The sequence below is a fragment of the Aegilops tauschii genome, chromosome 5, assembly GCF_002575655.3.
Source record: "Aegilops tauschii subsp. strangulata cultivar AL8/78 chromosome 5, Aet v6.0, whole genome shotgun sequence".
Classification (NCBI taxonomy): Eukaryota; Viridiplantae; Streptophyta; class Magnoliopsida; order Poales; family Poaceae; genus Aegilops; species Aegilops tauschii.
The window spans coordinates 423,227,059-423,243,202 of NC_053039.3; the positions used below are offsets into that span (position 1 = coordinate 423,227,059).

General features: G+C 45.2%; 2 protein-coding genes across 2 annotated transcripts; both read left to right on the plus strand.

Moving 5' to 3' along the window:
- The first annotated feature begins 1,776 nt into the window (after window positions 1-1,776).
- On the plus strand, window positions 1,777-7,856 carry LOC109780535 (probable 1-acylglycerol-3-phosphate O-acyltransferase). Its single transcript, XM_020339122.4, has 9 exons — window positions 1,777-2,170; window positions 3,519-3,755; window positions 4,317-4,363; window positions 4,675-4,793; window positions 4,876-5,036; window positions 5,705-5,814; window positions 5,908-6,007; window positions 7,157-7,280; window positions 7,368-7,856. Exons 1-9 carry the CDS (start codon window positions 1,947-1,949, stop codon window positions 7,494-7,496), a joined length of 1,251 nt encoding a protein of 416 aa, XP_020194711.3. The 5' UTR covers window positions 1,777-1,946; the 3' UTR covers window positions 7,497-7,856.
- Window positions 7,857-8,598: 742 nt separating this feature from the next.
- On the plus strand, window positions 8,599-11,304 carry LOC109780534 (pentatricopeptide repeat-containing protein At2g36980, mitochondrial-like). Its single transcript, XM_020339121.4, has one exon. The coding sequence runs from the start codon at window positions 8,626-8,628 to the stop codon at window positions 10,546-10,548; it is 1,923 nt and encodes a 640-aa protein (XP_020194710.1). The 5' UTR covers window positions 8,599-8,625; the 3' UTR covers window positions 10,549-11,304.
- The last annotated feature ends 4,840 nt before the right edge of the window (window positions 11,305-16,144 follow it).

Genomic DNA, 16,144 nt, shown 5'->3' on the forward strand with positions numbered 1-16,144 from the left:
CATTAGGACACCATTCTAGGAAAAAAAATGTTCATCTACCTAAGACAAAACAAGAAATAGAGGGAAGGTGTACTAAGAAACAAAAACTTACAAAAATGTTAAAAATTGTACTCTCCCGTTCAACTTGCTCCTCTCCCTCCCACCTCTAGCTAGTGGACCATCTTCGTCATTCAGTCTGACATGGCTACGACGTATTCGTAAGATTTTGTGGGAAAATGAAGGTACCCAATATCTTACATCATGCTTTCTCCGTCTCATATTAATTGTCGCTTAAATGGATGTATCTAGCACTGAAATAAGTCTAGATATATCATTTCGACAACAACTAATATGGGACAGAGGGAGTACTATTTCTTTTAGATGGACATCATACTACTATTAAGATGTCAAATTTTGGTTAATGTTTGCCAAATATTAAGGCAAACCGAGCACATAAATTGAAACGTGAAGAACCCCCCAAAAATATGGGTCAACTAGTTAATGGTTCATAATTTTTATTGTATTCGGTTTGCAGTTTGTATCAATCCAAATAGACCCAAAGAGATAAAAGTGGAGTACATCACACAAGTTGAGACCATACCTGGCCATGGGAAATCCCGCCTGGTCGACCCGACCCAACCCGGCCGGTCTTGCCCATGGGCCAGGCCTAGGCCTAAGTTTTGAGCCCGAAGGCAGGCCGGGTCGGGCTTTGGGCTTTGCATATGTGCGTTTTAAGAAAGAGGCCCGGCCCGAGGCCTGATGGGCTTTTCCACTGATGGGTTAGGCTTGGGCCTGGAATCTAGGCCCAAAGGCCGGGACTGGGCTTGGGTTTCTTCTGCGGGCTTTTTTAGGCCTGGTCCGAAGCCTAGCCCGACCAGACTTATGGCCAAGGTATAGTTGAGACACGTGTGCGATGTATCTATGAGAACCAACTATTGGTTTGATGGCATAACACACCGCAAATTTAGTGTTATGTATGTCTAGAGATGGAGGATTATTTTCTAAAATGGTTGGAAACATACATCTTTAAAAATGTATCAAATTGGCTTATTCATGATCAAAAGAACTATCGGATATAACTAGATAACAAAGTAACTAAACCCATGGGTACAAATGTTGACGCACAAATCCAAGAAGAAGAGGCGCGTGTTCTACCATGTCTCTACTAGTCTAGCTCTGTATGTTTAAGCCTCTGGTGTCATCAAGATGTGCCCCGTACGGCATTGTTTGCGGGTAGACGCATGAGTGCATGAGCTTGGTGACAATCTTTAGTGATAGCAACACCTTCGATGTACGCATAGGGAGGTAAATATGTCCGCCCAGATTCAAGTCGGCACGGATGGTCACATTTTTTTTGAATTTATTCCGTGCTTCTCGACGCTGAATTGGTCTCAAAGGTGCTCATATCGATAGATTGTGCGTGCATGTTCACATGGGCGAGTGTGCGCGCGTGCATGGTGATGCCTCGTACCATGTTTTTGTTAAAGGCCATTCACGCTGTGACGCACGGTGTGATGAGCATAAAAACGGCGCTGCACATGTTCGCCGCCGTCAGACAGCCGCACCGCCACGCGCTCCGGCCGCGGCGGTGCCGTCACCCAGCGCCTTCCTCTCTTCTCTGGTCTAGTCGCGCCGCAGGGACGGGAGGTTCCCGATCGGCAGGGTCAACGGCCGCGCGCTTGCCACTGGTACTATTCGACTCGTCGCCCCCCATCCTTGCTTGCGCCCCAGGCCACGCGAACGCCAGCCCTGACGTAACGCAGATCAGAGAACCCCATGCCCACACCACCACAACGTGCGGTCGGCGTCCCCCTCCCATAAAAACTCCTCCAGAACCAGCCCGGTCTCTCCCCCATCCCCCGCCCCCAAAAAACAATCGCGGCAGAGCCTACTCGTGACTACTCCAACCAATCCGCCCAGCAGAGCCGGCGCGGGGGGAACGCGCACGCTCGCTCGCGCCGCGTTGCATGCGCCGGGCAGCCGCCGCCACCACCAGGATCAGGGTCGGGATGGCGGCGGAGGAGGTCAGGCAGGCGTCCGCGGCCGCCACGGCCGCCGAGGCCGCGTCGGCGTCGGTGCCGGCCCCCGCGGGCTCCCGCTGGGCGCGGGTCTGGCCCTCCGCGCTGCGCTGGATCCCCACCTCCACCGAACGCATCATCGCCGCCGAGAAGCGCCTCCTCTCCATCCTCAAGTCAGTACCCCTTCCGCCCCTCCACCCTATCCCTCCCTCTCCAGGAGCACGATTGCTATTAGTATGTGGACGATTGCTTGTTCCCGCGTCTTCGGTGCACCATCCCACGATTGGTGAGAGTTGATTGACTTCTCCATGTATCCCAATTTTGGGGTTGCTCTACTTGTAGGGCTGTAATTCGCTAATCCCCTACCACGATTGACTGTTTGGGAGCGTTGGGCGGGGGCGAGTGCTACAGCTGTCTGTTTGTGCTAAAACCCACCTCGCCGGCTACTGGAGCCAATTGTGATGTGGAACTTACTACTAGCTTAAATCTGGGACCATATCAGAGCAGTGTGTCACTTTGGGATCACTCAAGCCTGGATTTATTATACTTAATTTGAACTGTTCGATTGTTCTTCATAACACTCGGTTTCGTTTAAGTACGGAATTGAGGACTATTCTGCCCGCTGGTTAGTAGTATCTGTTTGGTTTCATGAAGCTCATAAATCAGTATACCATATGTTGTATTCACTCCGATCCAAAATAAGTGTCGTGGTTTTAGATCAAATAGTGTCAAATAAGTGTCGTGGTTTTAGATCAAATGGTGTCATGGTTTTAGATCAAATGGTGTCATGGTTTTAGTTCAAATTTGAACTAAAACCACGACACTTATTTTGGCTCGGAGGGAGTATTTGACAATGTTAGTACTCCCTCCGTCCGGAAATACTTGTCGGAGAGATGGATGTATCTAGACGTATTTTTGTTCTAGATGCATCCATTTTCATCCATTTTTACGACAAGTATTTCCGGACGGAGGGAGTACTTTGGAAGCATCCCTGACAATTAGTTAGTTGGATTTGGTCCATTTGGTCTTGTTATACTGTTTAAAAAATATACTCATGAACTGCATGGTGAACGGAAAAGAGAACTGTGTTTGTTGTTGATCTAGTCATTCATTCCAATGCATGATAGCTTGGTCAATATATTCCTCTGTTTCGATTATCGAACGAGGCATTTAAAAGCCATTTTCCATTCCAGACCTTAAGTCCTTAACTCCCCGAAGGGATAATGATATGTCTTCATTCCAAGATATAACGTTGTACTCCCTCCGCCCTAAAAAGCTTGTCTTAGATTTGTCTAGATACGGATGTATTTAACACGAAAACGTGTCTAGATACATCTGTATCTAGACAAATCCAAGACAAGCTCTTTGAGACGGAGGTAATATTATAGTGCTGACATGGGGCATCCCCAGTTTCACGCTTACTTGGCTTTTAGTAGATATTCCAGGTCTTCCTTTATTTTATTGTAGAAGAGTTAAAAATTTCATTGTTCTGATACATGGCGTAACCTTTTATCTTTGCAGAACTGGGTATGTCCAAGAACAAGTCAACATTGGCTCTGCTCCACCTGGGTCAAAAGTAAAATGGTTTAGATCATCAAGTGATGAGCCAAGGTTCATCAATACAGTGACATTTGATAGCAAGGAGAATGCTCCCACCCTTGTCATGGTCCATGGTTATGGTGCTTCACAGGGGTTCTTCTTTAGAAACTTTGATGCCCTTGCAAGCCGTTTCCGGGTGATTGCCATTGACCAGCTTGGGTAAGCTCTAAGAAAATCAATACTGCTGTGACTTATATTCCTCAAGTGTGGCGATTGAAGTAATTATATTTCCATTCCTTTGTTCAGTGTTTCTTAATTGTTACAATTGTCCTTGATACCTGTAGAAAAGGGATATTGTTCTGCAACAGTTTTGTGCATTGCAATATTTGCACACAATGTGTCTGCATACCCACAAAATACTAGGATATGATTCCTGGCTTGTTCACATGTCACAAATCTAATTTTGATTGTTTACAATTATCGGTGTTAATGTTTCTCGTTCTTGTAATTGACGTAAAGAAAGGAAAATATTGGTGTAGATTCATTGATCGTAGAGTTCAAGATATATGTTAGAAATTGAATGTTATCATAGTGTGAGTTAAGAGGAGTGACGCGCGTCCTTTTACCTCTAGGTAAGGAAAATTAGTCTGACGATACACAAATGTTTGCCTACTGTTAGGATATGTGTCATGCATGATAAAACATGTTATATACTGTTCTTGTAATAACTCCACATTCTTTGATGTTGCATATTGTTGAATTTTTCCTACCCTTTTGCAGTTGGGGTGGATCAAGCAGACCTGACTTTGATTGTAGAAGTACTGAAGGTTAGATACATATACTTTATTTGTTGCATGACTATGTAAGGTACTGTTGATATTTATTATGCTACTGGTTCCCCTCAACTGCCACTATCATGTCTGTTGTTGACCATGCCTTGGCATCAAATTTTATGGTGAAACATCCCCTTTTCTTCTGATGTTTGACAATCCTGCAAGCAATTGCTACTATCAGAAACCCATATAGATTTGTTCCATCATATTGCTTTGTGATGTAGTTTCTGGTATATGCTTTTTTTAAACAATGAGTAACATGCTTCCTTCTGTTTTTATTTTATTTTGGTCAACTTTGTAAACAGAAACCGAGGCTTGGTTCATAGATTCATTTGAGGAATGGCGCAAAGCAAAAAACCTCAGTAATTTTATATTGCTTGGTCATTCTTTCGGAGGATATGTTGCGGCAAAGTATGCCTTACAGGTATATTTATGATAAATTTAGCAAGTGAAGCTACTCGACTGGTGCCTATGATTATTATACTGAAATGTATGCTTTGTTTCAGCATCCTGAACATGTTCAGCACTTGATTTTGGTTGGTTCTGCTGGCTTTTCGTCAGAAACAGATCATAGTTCTGAGTGGTTAACCAAGTTCCGTGCAACGTGGAAAGGCATGCTAGTAAACCATCTTTGGGAGTCCAATTTTACTCCTCAAAGAATTGTGAGGTAAGGCTAGGGTTTCTTCTATTTGTATTTTCATTTTTTACCTAAAAATGCAAATGAAGACAAGATGGAAATCTAAGCTTCTCCGCTTCATAATTAGCAATCATCCACGTCTAGTTAAGTTTACAAAGTGCACGTACCTTATAAAACAGAGCAATCCATCACTCACATTTTAACTGATGGAATTATTATGTGGCCAGCTGTGACAGCCATATCAGACCAAACCTGCCAGCACGATTTTGTTAGGAAAACAGCAAAAGCAAAGTGAACGGAAGCTCCACAAATAAGCTGCACTACTATTTTTCTATCAAATAGAAGAGTACCTATTGTTCTCCAAAGTAACACAAATTAACAAAAATCGCAATCAAATTCCTTTTGCTGACTTAGAAGTCATTGAAGGCATCATATATACTCTGAACTGGCAGTCACAGCTGGGGTTATAACGACCACGTCATGCTTCAGTCAGTTAAAATGGATGAAGGACTGGATTGCTCCTTCTATCGAAGTAGATGAGTACTATGTTCAAATTGAAGTGCAGATAGCTGCAACAATGCAAAAGCAATCGAATTTCTGCTCTGTTTTTTTTATAAATACGATTGAGTCTTTTTTCCTTTCTAAGCTACCTCATTGGTACCTATTGTACTTGACATTCATTTATTTTACTTAAACAGAGGATTAGGTCCTTGGGGCCCAGATTTAGTTCGGAGATATACCACTGCTAGGTTTGGCTCACATTCAACAGGTGAATTACTAACAGAAAACGAGTCCTCCTTGCTGACAGGTAAAACATTCGTTGTTACATTAAATCCAGTAAGTTCATTTTCTTGGATGATGCTTGTAACTGAACCTTATTGTTGCTTTCTTGTATATGAAGATTACATTTACCACACTTTAGCTGCCAAAGCTAGTGGAGAGCTGTGCTTAAAACATATTTTTTCCTTGGGGGCATTTGCAAGGAAACCACTTCTGCACAGGTTAGCTCCTCTTCCTATGTAATTAGTTTCTGGGAACTGTTTCCCTGGTGATCTTAATAGCAGGTACAATAGCTATGTTTCTTAGTAATGATTAAGAATTTAACATAAGATCCCCTTCCATTATATTATCTAAAACTGTTTTTAAAAAGCGAAAAAGGAGTGTGTGGACCCAACTAGTTGAGGAAAATTCACTTTCATTGATTGCGGCTTTCAAATCTTTAGCGGACATGATATGGTTTGTTCTCATGTTCTTCCCTGATATACTTGTTAATTTCTTCTCCCTTTAATAGCATTAGTTAAGTACTCCCTCTGTAAACTAATATAAGACGGCTTATATTACTCAGCTAGTACGTCTTATATTACTTTATTACAGAGGTAGTAGATAACAATGGCTGCCAATAACCTCTTATTGTTTTCCATGCATACATTCAAATTCCAGCATGGCTTATCTAGTGAAAAGTTTAACAGCTGACTCTGCAATCCTGTCATGTATTCTGAAATCAGTTCAGTATTGTCATCGATCCTGGATGCACTCTTTTACCAGATTATAATTTCAAGAGCTTAAAATATTCCTCACATGGTGCAAGCTTGATAAGAATTTAGTACCAAGCTGATGCAATTGAACCACACATTAGTTTTTACTACAATGGCATCACATTGCCCAGTCTTGTTAGGACAGAAATTGCTTGTCAAGAAAATACTTTACTCCCTCTGTCCCATAATATAAGAGCATTTTTGACACTACACTAGTGTAAAAAACGCTCTTATATTATGGGACGGATGGAGTAGTTGATAAAATCTGTTGGGGGGAAGAGATCATCCTAATCTACACTATCCATTTTAATCGTCCACACTTTCTTCAACAGAGTATTAGCTTATAACTAACTAACTATACTACCATGTTCGCCCATATATTTAATATACTCCCTCCGTTCCAAATTACTCGTCGTAGAAATGGATGTATCTAGAACTAAAATACATCTAGATACATCCATACCTGCGACAAGTAATTCGGAACGGAGGGAGTACATGATAAGGTAAATGATCTTGTAGATGCAGTAATTTATTGACCAAAAATACCAGATATAAGTGAATCATGCAGCATAAATATATTTGTATTTTTCTCACTGGCCTATTAACTTGCAACAGTGCATCTGACTGGAAAGTGCCAACTACTTTCATATATGGTCATGACGATTGGATGAATTACCAAGGGGCACAGCAAGCACGCAAGGACATGAAAGTTCCTTGCGAAATCATCAGAGTCCCACAGGTCAGTTTTCCTTTCTGGCAGTATGTGTACAGCTAAAAGATTCTTCTAGTGATTGTATTGACAACGTATACCTTAATGGCTATGCAGGGAGGACATTTTGTGTTTATAGATAACCCTGCGGGGTTCCACTCGGCGATCTTCTACGCGTGCCGGAAATTTTTATCTGGAGATGCAGAGGAGGGTCTCTCGCTTCCTGATGGCTTGATATCTGCATGAGGTGTCATCTCGTGTGATATCATACCGAGTAGCGGTATGGGCATAAAGCAAAGCTATACGAGTATAGAAATGTTCAATGACCGGTGTCACCAATTTGTTTTTGTTTGTATGTATGAATTGTGTGAATATGTCATTCATATGTGCTTGCGTACCAACAACACTAGTGAGACAATTATGTTTTTGTTGCGGGTTTAGATATAATTATGTCATATACCTAAGATATCACTAGTCAGTTTTTAGGTCAAGTTATTACTGTGAGTGATGCTCTATGTTCTTTCAGGGTCAACTTTATGTTTGCCTGCTACGAAACATCTTCACAGTATATTAACTGCGGTTGCACATTTCATGTCGAAAAGAAAACTGCGGTTGCACATTTGCTGCAGCCATTGCTGTGCCGTAGCTAGTAAACATACTATTTCGAACATACTATTTCGATACTAATACGAGTCTGCAATTACCATCATTGGTCATAGCAAAAACATTTTTGTCACTGCATTTAGTTACTGTTAGGGATTAATTAAGGATAATCTCCCCTCGGGGGTATATATTGTACAATCATCATCGATAATGAGTCACATATTCATTTGCAGTTGTCCTTCACACGCTACTAAGCTCAACAGCTTGCTTGTACCGATAGATTTTATGTCGTAATTGTCAACGCTAAGTTGCTAAGAAAGAAAAGGCGGACGTGGTGTCTTTGAGCTTGAAATTAAAATGAGCTCGGTGAACAGTAAAATCCAAAAAACAAATAAAACAAAATAAAAAAAAATCTGAATTTGTTTTGAGACAAACATTGACAAATGTTTTGAGTCATGGAATGACATTTGTGGAAGTCATGGAAAAATATCAATGCTGCAAAAATGTTATTTTCGAAAGCATTTTGAAGGCTGGTTTTATTTTCTTTGCCATGACTTCTACGAATGTCATTTCACGATGAAACTTTACATGCACTTAAAACATTCGCCAAAGTTCCTCACAAAAAAAATTCAAAATTTTCTTCTAATATTTTTCGGATTTTACTATTCATCACGAGCTCAAATGAGCTGGCGAGCAGAAGATGACTTTCGGGAAAAACTCAGCACCAGCGAGCGAGCGTGCCGCTCTTTCGCGGCATCGCCTGCCCCATTTGATGAGCCTACACCCACAGGCGGGCCGCGCCGCGGCACGCGCGGCAGAGCATGGAGCCATCGCCGGCCTGGCCGCCGCCACCTCCAGGATCGCCTCCCACGGCCGCGCCGGCGACGCCGCCGCGGCGCGCGCCGTGTTCGACGCGATGCCCCGCCGCGACGCCGTCGCGTGGAACGCCATGCTCACCGCCTACGCCCGCGCCGGCCAGCCGCGCGCGACCCTCGCGCTCTTCGCCGGCATGGGCACGCCGGACGCCTTCTCCCTCACCGCAGCGCTCTCCGCGGCGGCCTCCCTCCGCTGCCCTCACGCAGGCGCGCAGCTCCACGCCCGCCTCCTCCGCCTCGGCCTGCGCGCGCCGCTCCCCGTCGGCAACGCGCTCGTCGCCATGTACGCCAGGTGCGCCCGCGCAGACGACGCCGCGCGCGCCTTCCGGGAGATGCGCGACCGCAACGCGCTGTCGTGGTGCTCGCTCCTCCACGCCTACGTCGCCTCGGGCCGTATGGCGCTGGCGCGCGAGCTGTTTGACGAAATGCCCGCTGGAAGCATCAGCAGTGTTGCCTGGAACACGCTGCTCACGGGGTATTCCCGCAGTGGCAATGCCGAGCAGTGTCTGCTTCTGTTCAACGAGATGCGGGTGTCGGGGCTGTCTTGCGACGATGCAACGCTCTGCATTCTAATCGACGCTTGCATGGAGCTGCGCTACCCATCCACCGGGGTTGCAGTCCACAAGATCGTTGTGCAGAGTGGCTGGAATGCAATCCCCGAAGTCAATAACTCACTTATTTCCTTCTACAGTAAGTTCAGCTTGCTAGATCATGCCGTCAAGATCTTCGAGTCTATGGTGAGTAGAACCGTCGTGTCCTGGAATTCACTGATCGATGCATACACAAGGCTTGGCCACATTGAACAAGCTGCTGCTCTGTTTCAAAGTGCTCCTGAGACCAATGCCATCTCCTGGACTTCGATGATTGGAGGTTTTGCGAGGAATGGCTGCGCAGATGATGCCCTTGCACTATTTGTCAAGATGCTGGCACACGAGCATATCTGTCCCGATGATTTCACTTTTGGGGCTGTGCTTCATGCTTGCGCTACGGCTGCTTCTCTGGCCAGTGGAAGGATGATCCATGCCTGTGCATTCCAAAGTGGTTTTGCTTCATACTTGTATGTGGCCAACAGCTTGATGGACATGTATGCCAAGTGTGGTGATGTCGAGGGTGCAGGCAATGTGTTCCAGGCCGTTCTTCAGAAGGACTCTGTCTCATGGAACACCATGCTGTTTGGGTTCGCGATAAATGGATGGGCGAAGGAAGCATTTGCGGTGTATGAAAGGATGTTGTCCCACGATGTTTGCCCCAATGAAGTCACATTCACAGGATTGCTCACAGCCTGCAGCCATTCTGGCCTCCTGGAACAAGGAAGAACCTTCTTTGAGTCGATGGTGTCTGTTCATGGACTGAAACCGACACCAGAGCATTTAGCTTGCGTTCTCGACATGTATGCTAGATCAGGTAACATCGCAAAAGCCATTGAGATGCTGGACCAATACTCAGAATCCATACATACGCATAGCAGCGATATGCACGAGTCTCTGCTTAGTGCCTACTCATCCGTTCACCTGGACGCAAGAATCGGAAGGAAGGTGGGGTGCAGCATGGTGTCGACGGAGCCTGTGAGAGACACTGGCTATGTGATGCTGTCCAACTTGTTGTGCACCACTGGGCAGTGGAAGGAAGCCGAGGGGGTGAGAAGAGCCATGACAGAGCATGGTGTCAAGAAGTCTCCTGGCTGTAGCTGGATCCATGTGAAGGGTGCTGCTAAGGTGTTTGTATCAGGTGGGCAAGAACTTTATCTGTCAGATGGAATATGTGATATCATTCAGTTGTTGGATGGAGAAATGAGAAATAGCATGTGTTCAGGTGCATAATTATTATCATTTCGGTTTAGCGCGGTACCTTTGATGTGTGGAATTCACCAGAGAATCACATATTGTTAGCGCTGTTCAAATGCTACACGCAGGAATTCCCGTACTAAGATGATCGGCAGGCGGCACCAAATCGCAGATGATTAGAACAGCAGCAAAAAGAAAAACGCCGAGAACGCACTGAAACGCAGGTTGCAGTTCAGAGTGGCTGAAACACACGTTGTCTACACTGAAAGGATTGAAGAGCGTGTGGTTTCTAATCTTAGAAGACCAAGGATATATTATGGGTGAATGGTGATCCAGTGAACACACTGAGTATAGGACAGCCGCAGTGTCAAAATGTGAGCTAGTCAGCAGCCAAAAAGGAGATATCTTCTCAACGCTCAAAAGTCACCCATTAAAAGTCTGTGATAAAACTCTCCAATGCCAAACTTCAGTGTCTCTGCGGAAATCGTAGGTGTGTTGCTGGAAACCGATTCTCCTGGGCTGGGCAAAAAGAAACTATCGGTGCTTCCTTCATCGCTGACACAGGTCGAAGGAAACTCATTTGTGGGCGCCTATACATACTATGAAAGGTATTGTAGGATCGAATATATTTGTCATTGTTTGTTACGACTTTGATAGGGCAGTTTTGCAGTGATATAGGTCAACATGTGTTTGTGGTGCGGGCTTGATCTTGATCTGGTAGTAGACTAGTAGTACTATGTGAGCGCGGTTTATACTAGCCATGTCAGAGATGGATTGGTGTAAATCATCGAAGAGGGTGCGGATTCTTGGCTTGACGGTGTGCCAGAGTTTTTTTTTTGGGGGGGGGGGGGGGGGGGGGGGGTCAGAACTAGGACGGAACACATCTGAACCTGTACTAGTAGTCAGATTCATGCCCTAAAAGGTGTAATTATTCCTGGCTGGAGAAGCGCTAAAGCTGACAAATTATTCTTTCAGTGGGAGGTGATATTTTCGTCGACAGTGCACCTGTGTGTCTTATGAAGGCGAATTATTCTTTCTGTGGGAGGCAACGTTCTCGTCAATAGTGAGCCACCTACGTTGACTTTCTTTTGCGAAGGGTTGTGATGACTTTGTCAATTTCAAGACCCAAAAATACCATTTGTTGCATTTGAATGATGAGGGGCTAGTACCAGGCTTGATACATTAGTGGGTTACCACTGACTATCTTCCGAATAAAGAAACCGCCCTCCTAAGGCTGCCAAATATTTTTCTAGCCAAAATTTTGGTCAAGCTTTCTCCGTGCCCATAGGTTGACCAACTAGAGTTGGTATGAAGCCATTGGTGTGCCAAAAGTTGGCAACCATCCAAACTAAGACTAAAGTTTGGTCATGACAAAATTTGATAAGGTGTACATTGGCAACAAAGCAAACCAAATATACACATAGGTGTTGTTTGGTTCTTGCCCAGAACAACTCTGCCAAATCATTGGCATCATGGGCGTGCCAAAATATTGGCAGCCAATTTGTCCGCCCCCGTTCCGCCAACACGTTGGCGCAGAAGGTACAGAGGAAAGGCGGGGGCGTGGTGGCGTGCCAATATTTTGGTCCCCATCCAAATGAGATGCAATCTCTTCAGTCAATGTGAACCCTAAAAACAGTTTATAACACTTTATGCCTACCTGGGTTTAAGGCCTAAACTTAGTATAGATGCCTTTTGTCTTCTGATTTTATTTTAGGCTTTCTATCGGTGTTCGTTAGTGAGAGAAGGCGTTCTTGTCATGACACTTACAATGACTTAGTCAATTTCAAAATGTGTCACTTGATCTCCCAAAGATGCTCATAGGGATAAGGTATACTAGCGGTGTTGGCGGGCATTTGTGTGTGTATTAAGCATTTATGTTTCAATAAAAGGACTTTAATATGGAGAGGATCGTGCCCTCGTGTTGCTCCCGGCTCAAACGAACGTTCACTCTCAGAGGCTCATTCCAATAAACGACACCACCAAAGAATGTTTCTATAAAACCACTTTCACATAACATTTCAAGAATTGTCATGCTACAATAAAGAAATTTGCCATGCTAAGAGAAATTAATTGACATGCCTAGCAAAAAGGATTGTCAAATTGTCATACTATAACAGAGAAAAATGCAATACGTTTTCTAGGATTTTGCCATGCAACATTACAGAGAATTGACATGCTAAGAAAAGGGAAATTTGCCCACATATTTAGGAATTATCATGTCGCAGCGGAGCCACTTGCCATGTAGTCTTGCTAAGTCTCAGTCGATGCTATATATGTGAGATCTTACATTGAGATCCGTGCAAAAACTTATTTTCAGTTTTTTTCTTCTCTTTTGCATGTTATGTCACTTGACTGAGACTTGATTAAATCTTAGTCGACTGAGATCTAGCCACACCCATATCACAGAAGAGTGCCATGCTATACATAAAGTTGTTCACTGAAGATGGTGTATGAAAGGGAACATTTGTGTCGTGGATTTGTCACGGCAGATGTCCTAGGGTGAAGACTTAGTCGTGAGGCCAACGCATCTATGTGGTAGCTTGAGAGGGGTTGAGCGGAATCGAGAGACGCAACACAAGACAGGGGTTTAGACAGCTTCGGGCCCCGGGAAACATCATCCGGTAACAACCCTACATGCTGTTTGTGGCTAGGTCTCATTATCATCACGAGAGAATCGCCGGTAAACCGGCTATTTGTGTCTAACCCTAGAGATTGTTTCTTCTTGCCTCCTCCTCCTTTGGGGAGCCCTGCCCCTCCTTATATATGTTGAAGGGGCGGGTTACATGTGGAGTCCTATTAGGATTAGGACTAGTCTATCTCTAATATAAACCGGATACAAGTCCAGGTCTTAACTCCTTGTAAGACAAATATTCCTCACGCCTTTCCTCTTAAACCGGCCCACCATAACATGAGCCGGCCTTCTGGGCCTTGGGCCTTGTCACCGTCTGTCCCGCCCGCCGGGTTACTAGTGAATCATAATGTTCAGTCCGGTTGCTTGTAAACCGTCTGGTCTGTGCGGGTCGCCGGTGAATCGCCAAGTCCGGCCGGTTTATACTTCTAGCCGGGTTACGCCACGGGGTATATCTCCGACATTAGCCCCCAAGTTTAGCTTGGATTTATCCATGGTAAACTTATGCTGCAAAATAAACACAAGAACAAATTTGACAGGTTGTGCTCCGGGTTAAGAATTCTTGTAAACCGGCACCTGATCATCCTTAAGTCCTTGTAATTCCTCCTTCTAGAAAATCCGAGTCAATAACCAGCTTCATACTCAAATTGCTGACGTTAGTTTCTCATAGAAAAATATTGTGAAGAATAATCCACTTGAGTCGGCTTCCAAAGCACCGGCTTAAGAAATATTGGTCTTGAAATACTCATCTGATATTCAGCCGGTTTGAAGATGTAAAACTTGCCGATTTAATATTACCAAAATTGCCGGTTTGTAAATATGAATGGCACCGAGTCATAATTGTTACCGACGCCGGGTCATAATTGTTGCAGACACCGGGTCAATCTGGTTTGCTCAGAACTGAGAATTTGAAGATTTTTCTCCCTTATATCCATATCCATATTACCTGTAGCCCCCAAGTCTTGAGCAGAACAAAGTGATGGCTTAAGCTTGTTTCCATATAATTACTGCCACTTTGAAGAAATCCATGTTGTTCATCTCAGTCACTAGTAAAAACTGAATACTCCATATATGTAGCCCCCAAGTGCCGGGTCATTATGCAATAATGAGCAGGGACTTTATAAATATGATCATGTAGATTTGAACAATAACGTGTAGCCCCCAAGGGCCGGCTCAGTAAGATAATATTGAGCTGGTACTTTATATATACTTCTTTGAAAAGAACTGTTGGAAATATGCCCTAGAGGCAATAATAAATGGTTATTATTATATTTCTTTGTTCATGATAATCGTCTATTGTTCATGCTATAATTGTATTGTCCGGAAATCGTAATACATGTGTGAATGCATAGACCACAACATGTCCCTAGTAAGCCTCTAGTTGACTAGCTCGTTGATCAACAGATAGTCGTGGTTTCCTGACTATGGACATTGGATGTCATTGATAACGGGATCACATCATTAGGAGAATGATGTGATGGACAAGACCCAATCCTAAGCGTAGCATAAAAGATCGTGTAGTTTCGTTTGCTAGAGCTTTTCCAATGTCAAGTATCTTTTCCTTAGACCATGAGATCGTGCAACTCCCGGATACCGTAGGAGTGCTTTGGGTGTGCCAAACGTCACAACGTAACTGGGTGACTATAAAGGTACACTACGGGTATCTCTGAAAGTGTCTGTTGGGTTGGCACGGATCGAGACTGGGATTTGTCACTCCGTGTGACGGAGAGGTATCTCTGGGCCCACTCGGTAATGCATCATCATAATGAGCTCAATGTGACTAAGGCGTTAGTCACGGGATCATGCATTACGGTACGAGTAAAGAGACTTGCCGGTAACGAGATTGAACAAGGTATTGGGATACCGACGATCGAATCTCGGGCAAGTAACATACCGATTGACAAAGGGAATTGCACACGGGATTGATTGAATCCTCGACATCGTGGTTCATCCGATGAGATCATCGTGGAACATGTGGGAGCCAACATGGGTATCCATATCCCGCTGTTGGTTATTGACCGGAGAGGCGTCTCGGTCATGTCTGCATGTCTCCCGAACCCGTAGGGTCTACACACTTAAGGTTCGGTGACGCTAGGGTTGTAGAGATATGTGTATGCGGAAACCCGAAAGTTGTTCGGAGTCCCGGATGAGATCCCGGACGTCACGAGGAGTTCCGGAATGGTCCGAAGGTGAAGAATTATATATAGGAAGTCAAGTTTCGGCCACCGGGAAAGTTTCGGGGGTTATCGGTATTGTACCGGGACCACCGGAAGGGTCCCGGGGGTCCACCGGGTGGGGCCACCTGTCCCGGAGGGCCCCATGGGCTGAAGTGGGAAGGGAACCAGCCCGTAGTGGGCTGGGGCGCCCCCCATGGGCCTCCCCCCTGCGCCTAGGGTTGGAAACCCTAGGGTGGGGGGCGCCCCACTTGCCTTGGGGGGCAAGGCACCCCCCTGGCCGCCCCCCCCATCCAGATGGGATCCCTGGCCGGCGCCCCCCCTCCCAGGGGGCCTATATAAAGGGGGGGAGGGCAGCAAGGACACAGCCTTGGGCGCCTCCCTCCTCCCCTGCTACACCTCTCTCTCTCGTAGAAGCTCGGCGAAGCCCTGCCGGCATCCCGCTACATCCACCACCACGCCGTCGTGCTGCTGGATCTCCATCAACCTCTCCTCCCCCCTTGCTGGATCAAGAAGGAGGAGACGTCGCTGCATCGTACGTGTGTTGAACGCGGAGGTGCCGTCCGTTCGGCACTCGGTCATCGGTGATTTGAATCACGGCGAGTACGACTCCGTCATCCACGTTCATTGGAACGCTTCCGCTCGCGATCTACAAGGGTATGTAGAGGCACTCCTTTCCCCTCGTTGCTAGTATACTCCATAGATGCATCTTGGTGAGCGTAGGAAAATTTTAAAATTATGCTACGATTCCCAACAGTGGCATCATGAGCCAGGCCTATGCGTAGTTACTATGCACGAGTAGAACACAAAGCAGTTGTGGGCGTTGATG

Excerpts from the sequence above, each read along its gene's own strand:
- LOC109780534 (XM_020339121.4), top strand. The coding sequence starts at position 8,626 with ATGAGCCTACACCCACAGGCGGGCCGCGCCGCGGCACGCGCGGCAGAG.
- LOC109780535 (XM_020339122.4), top strand. The coding sequence starts at position 1,947 with ATGCGCCGGGCAGCCGCCGCCACCACCAGGATCAGGGTCGGGATGGCG. Across the intron at positions 3,756-4,316 it reads ATTGCCATTGACCAGCTTGG|TTGGGGTGGATCAAGCAGAC; the intron begins GTAAGCTCTAAG and ends ACCCTTTTGCAG. Across the intron at positions 4,364-4,674 it reads TGATTGTAGAAGTACTGAAG|AAACCGAGGCTTGGTTCATA; the intron begins GTTAGATACATA and ends CTTTGTAAACAG.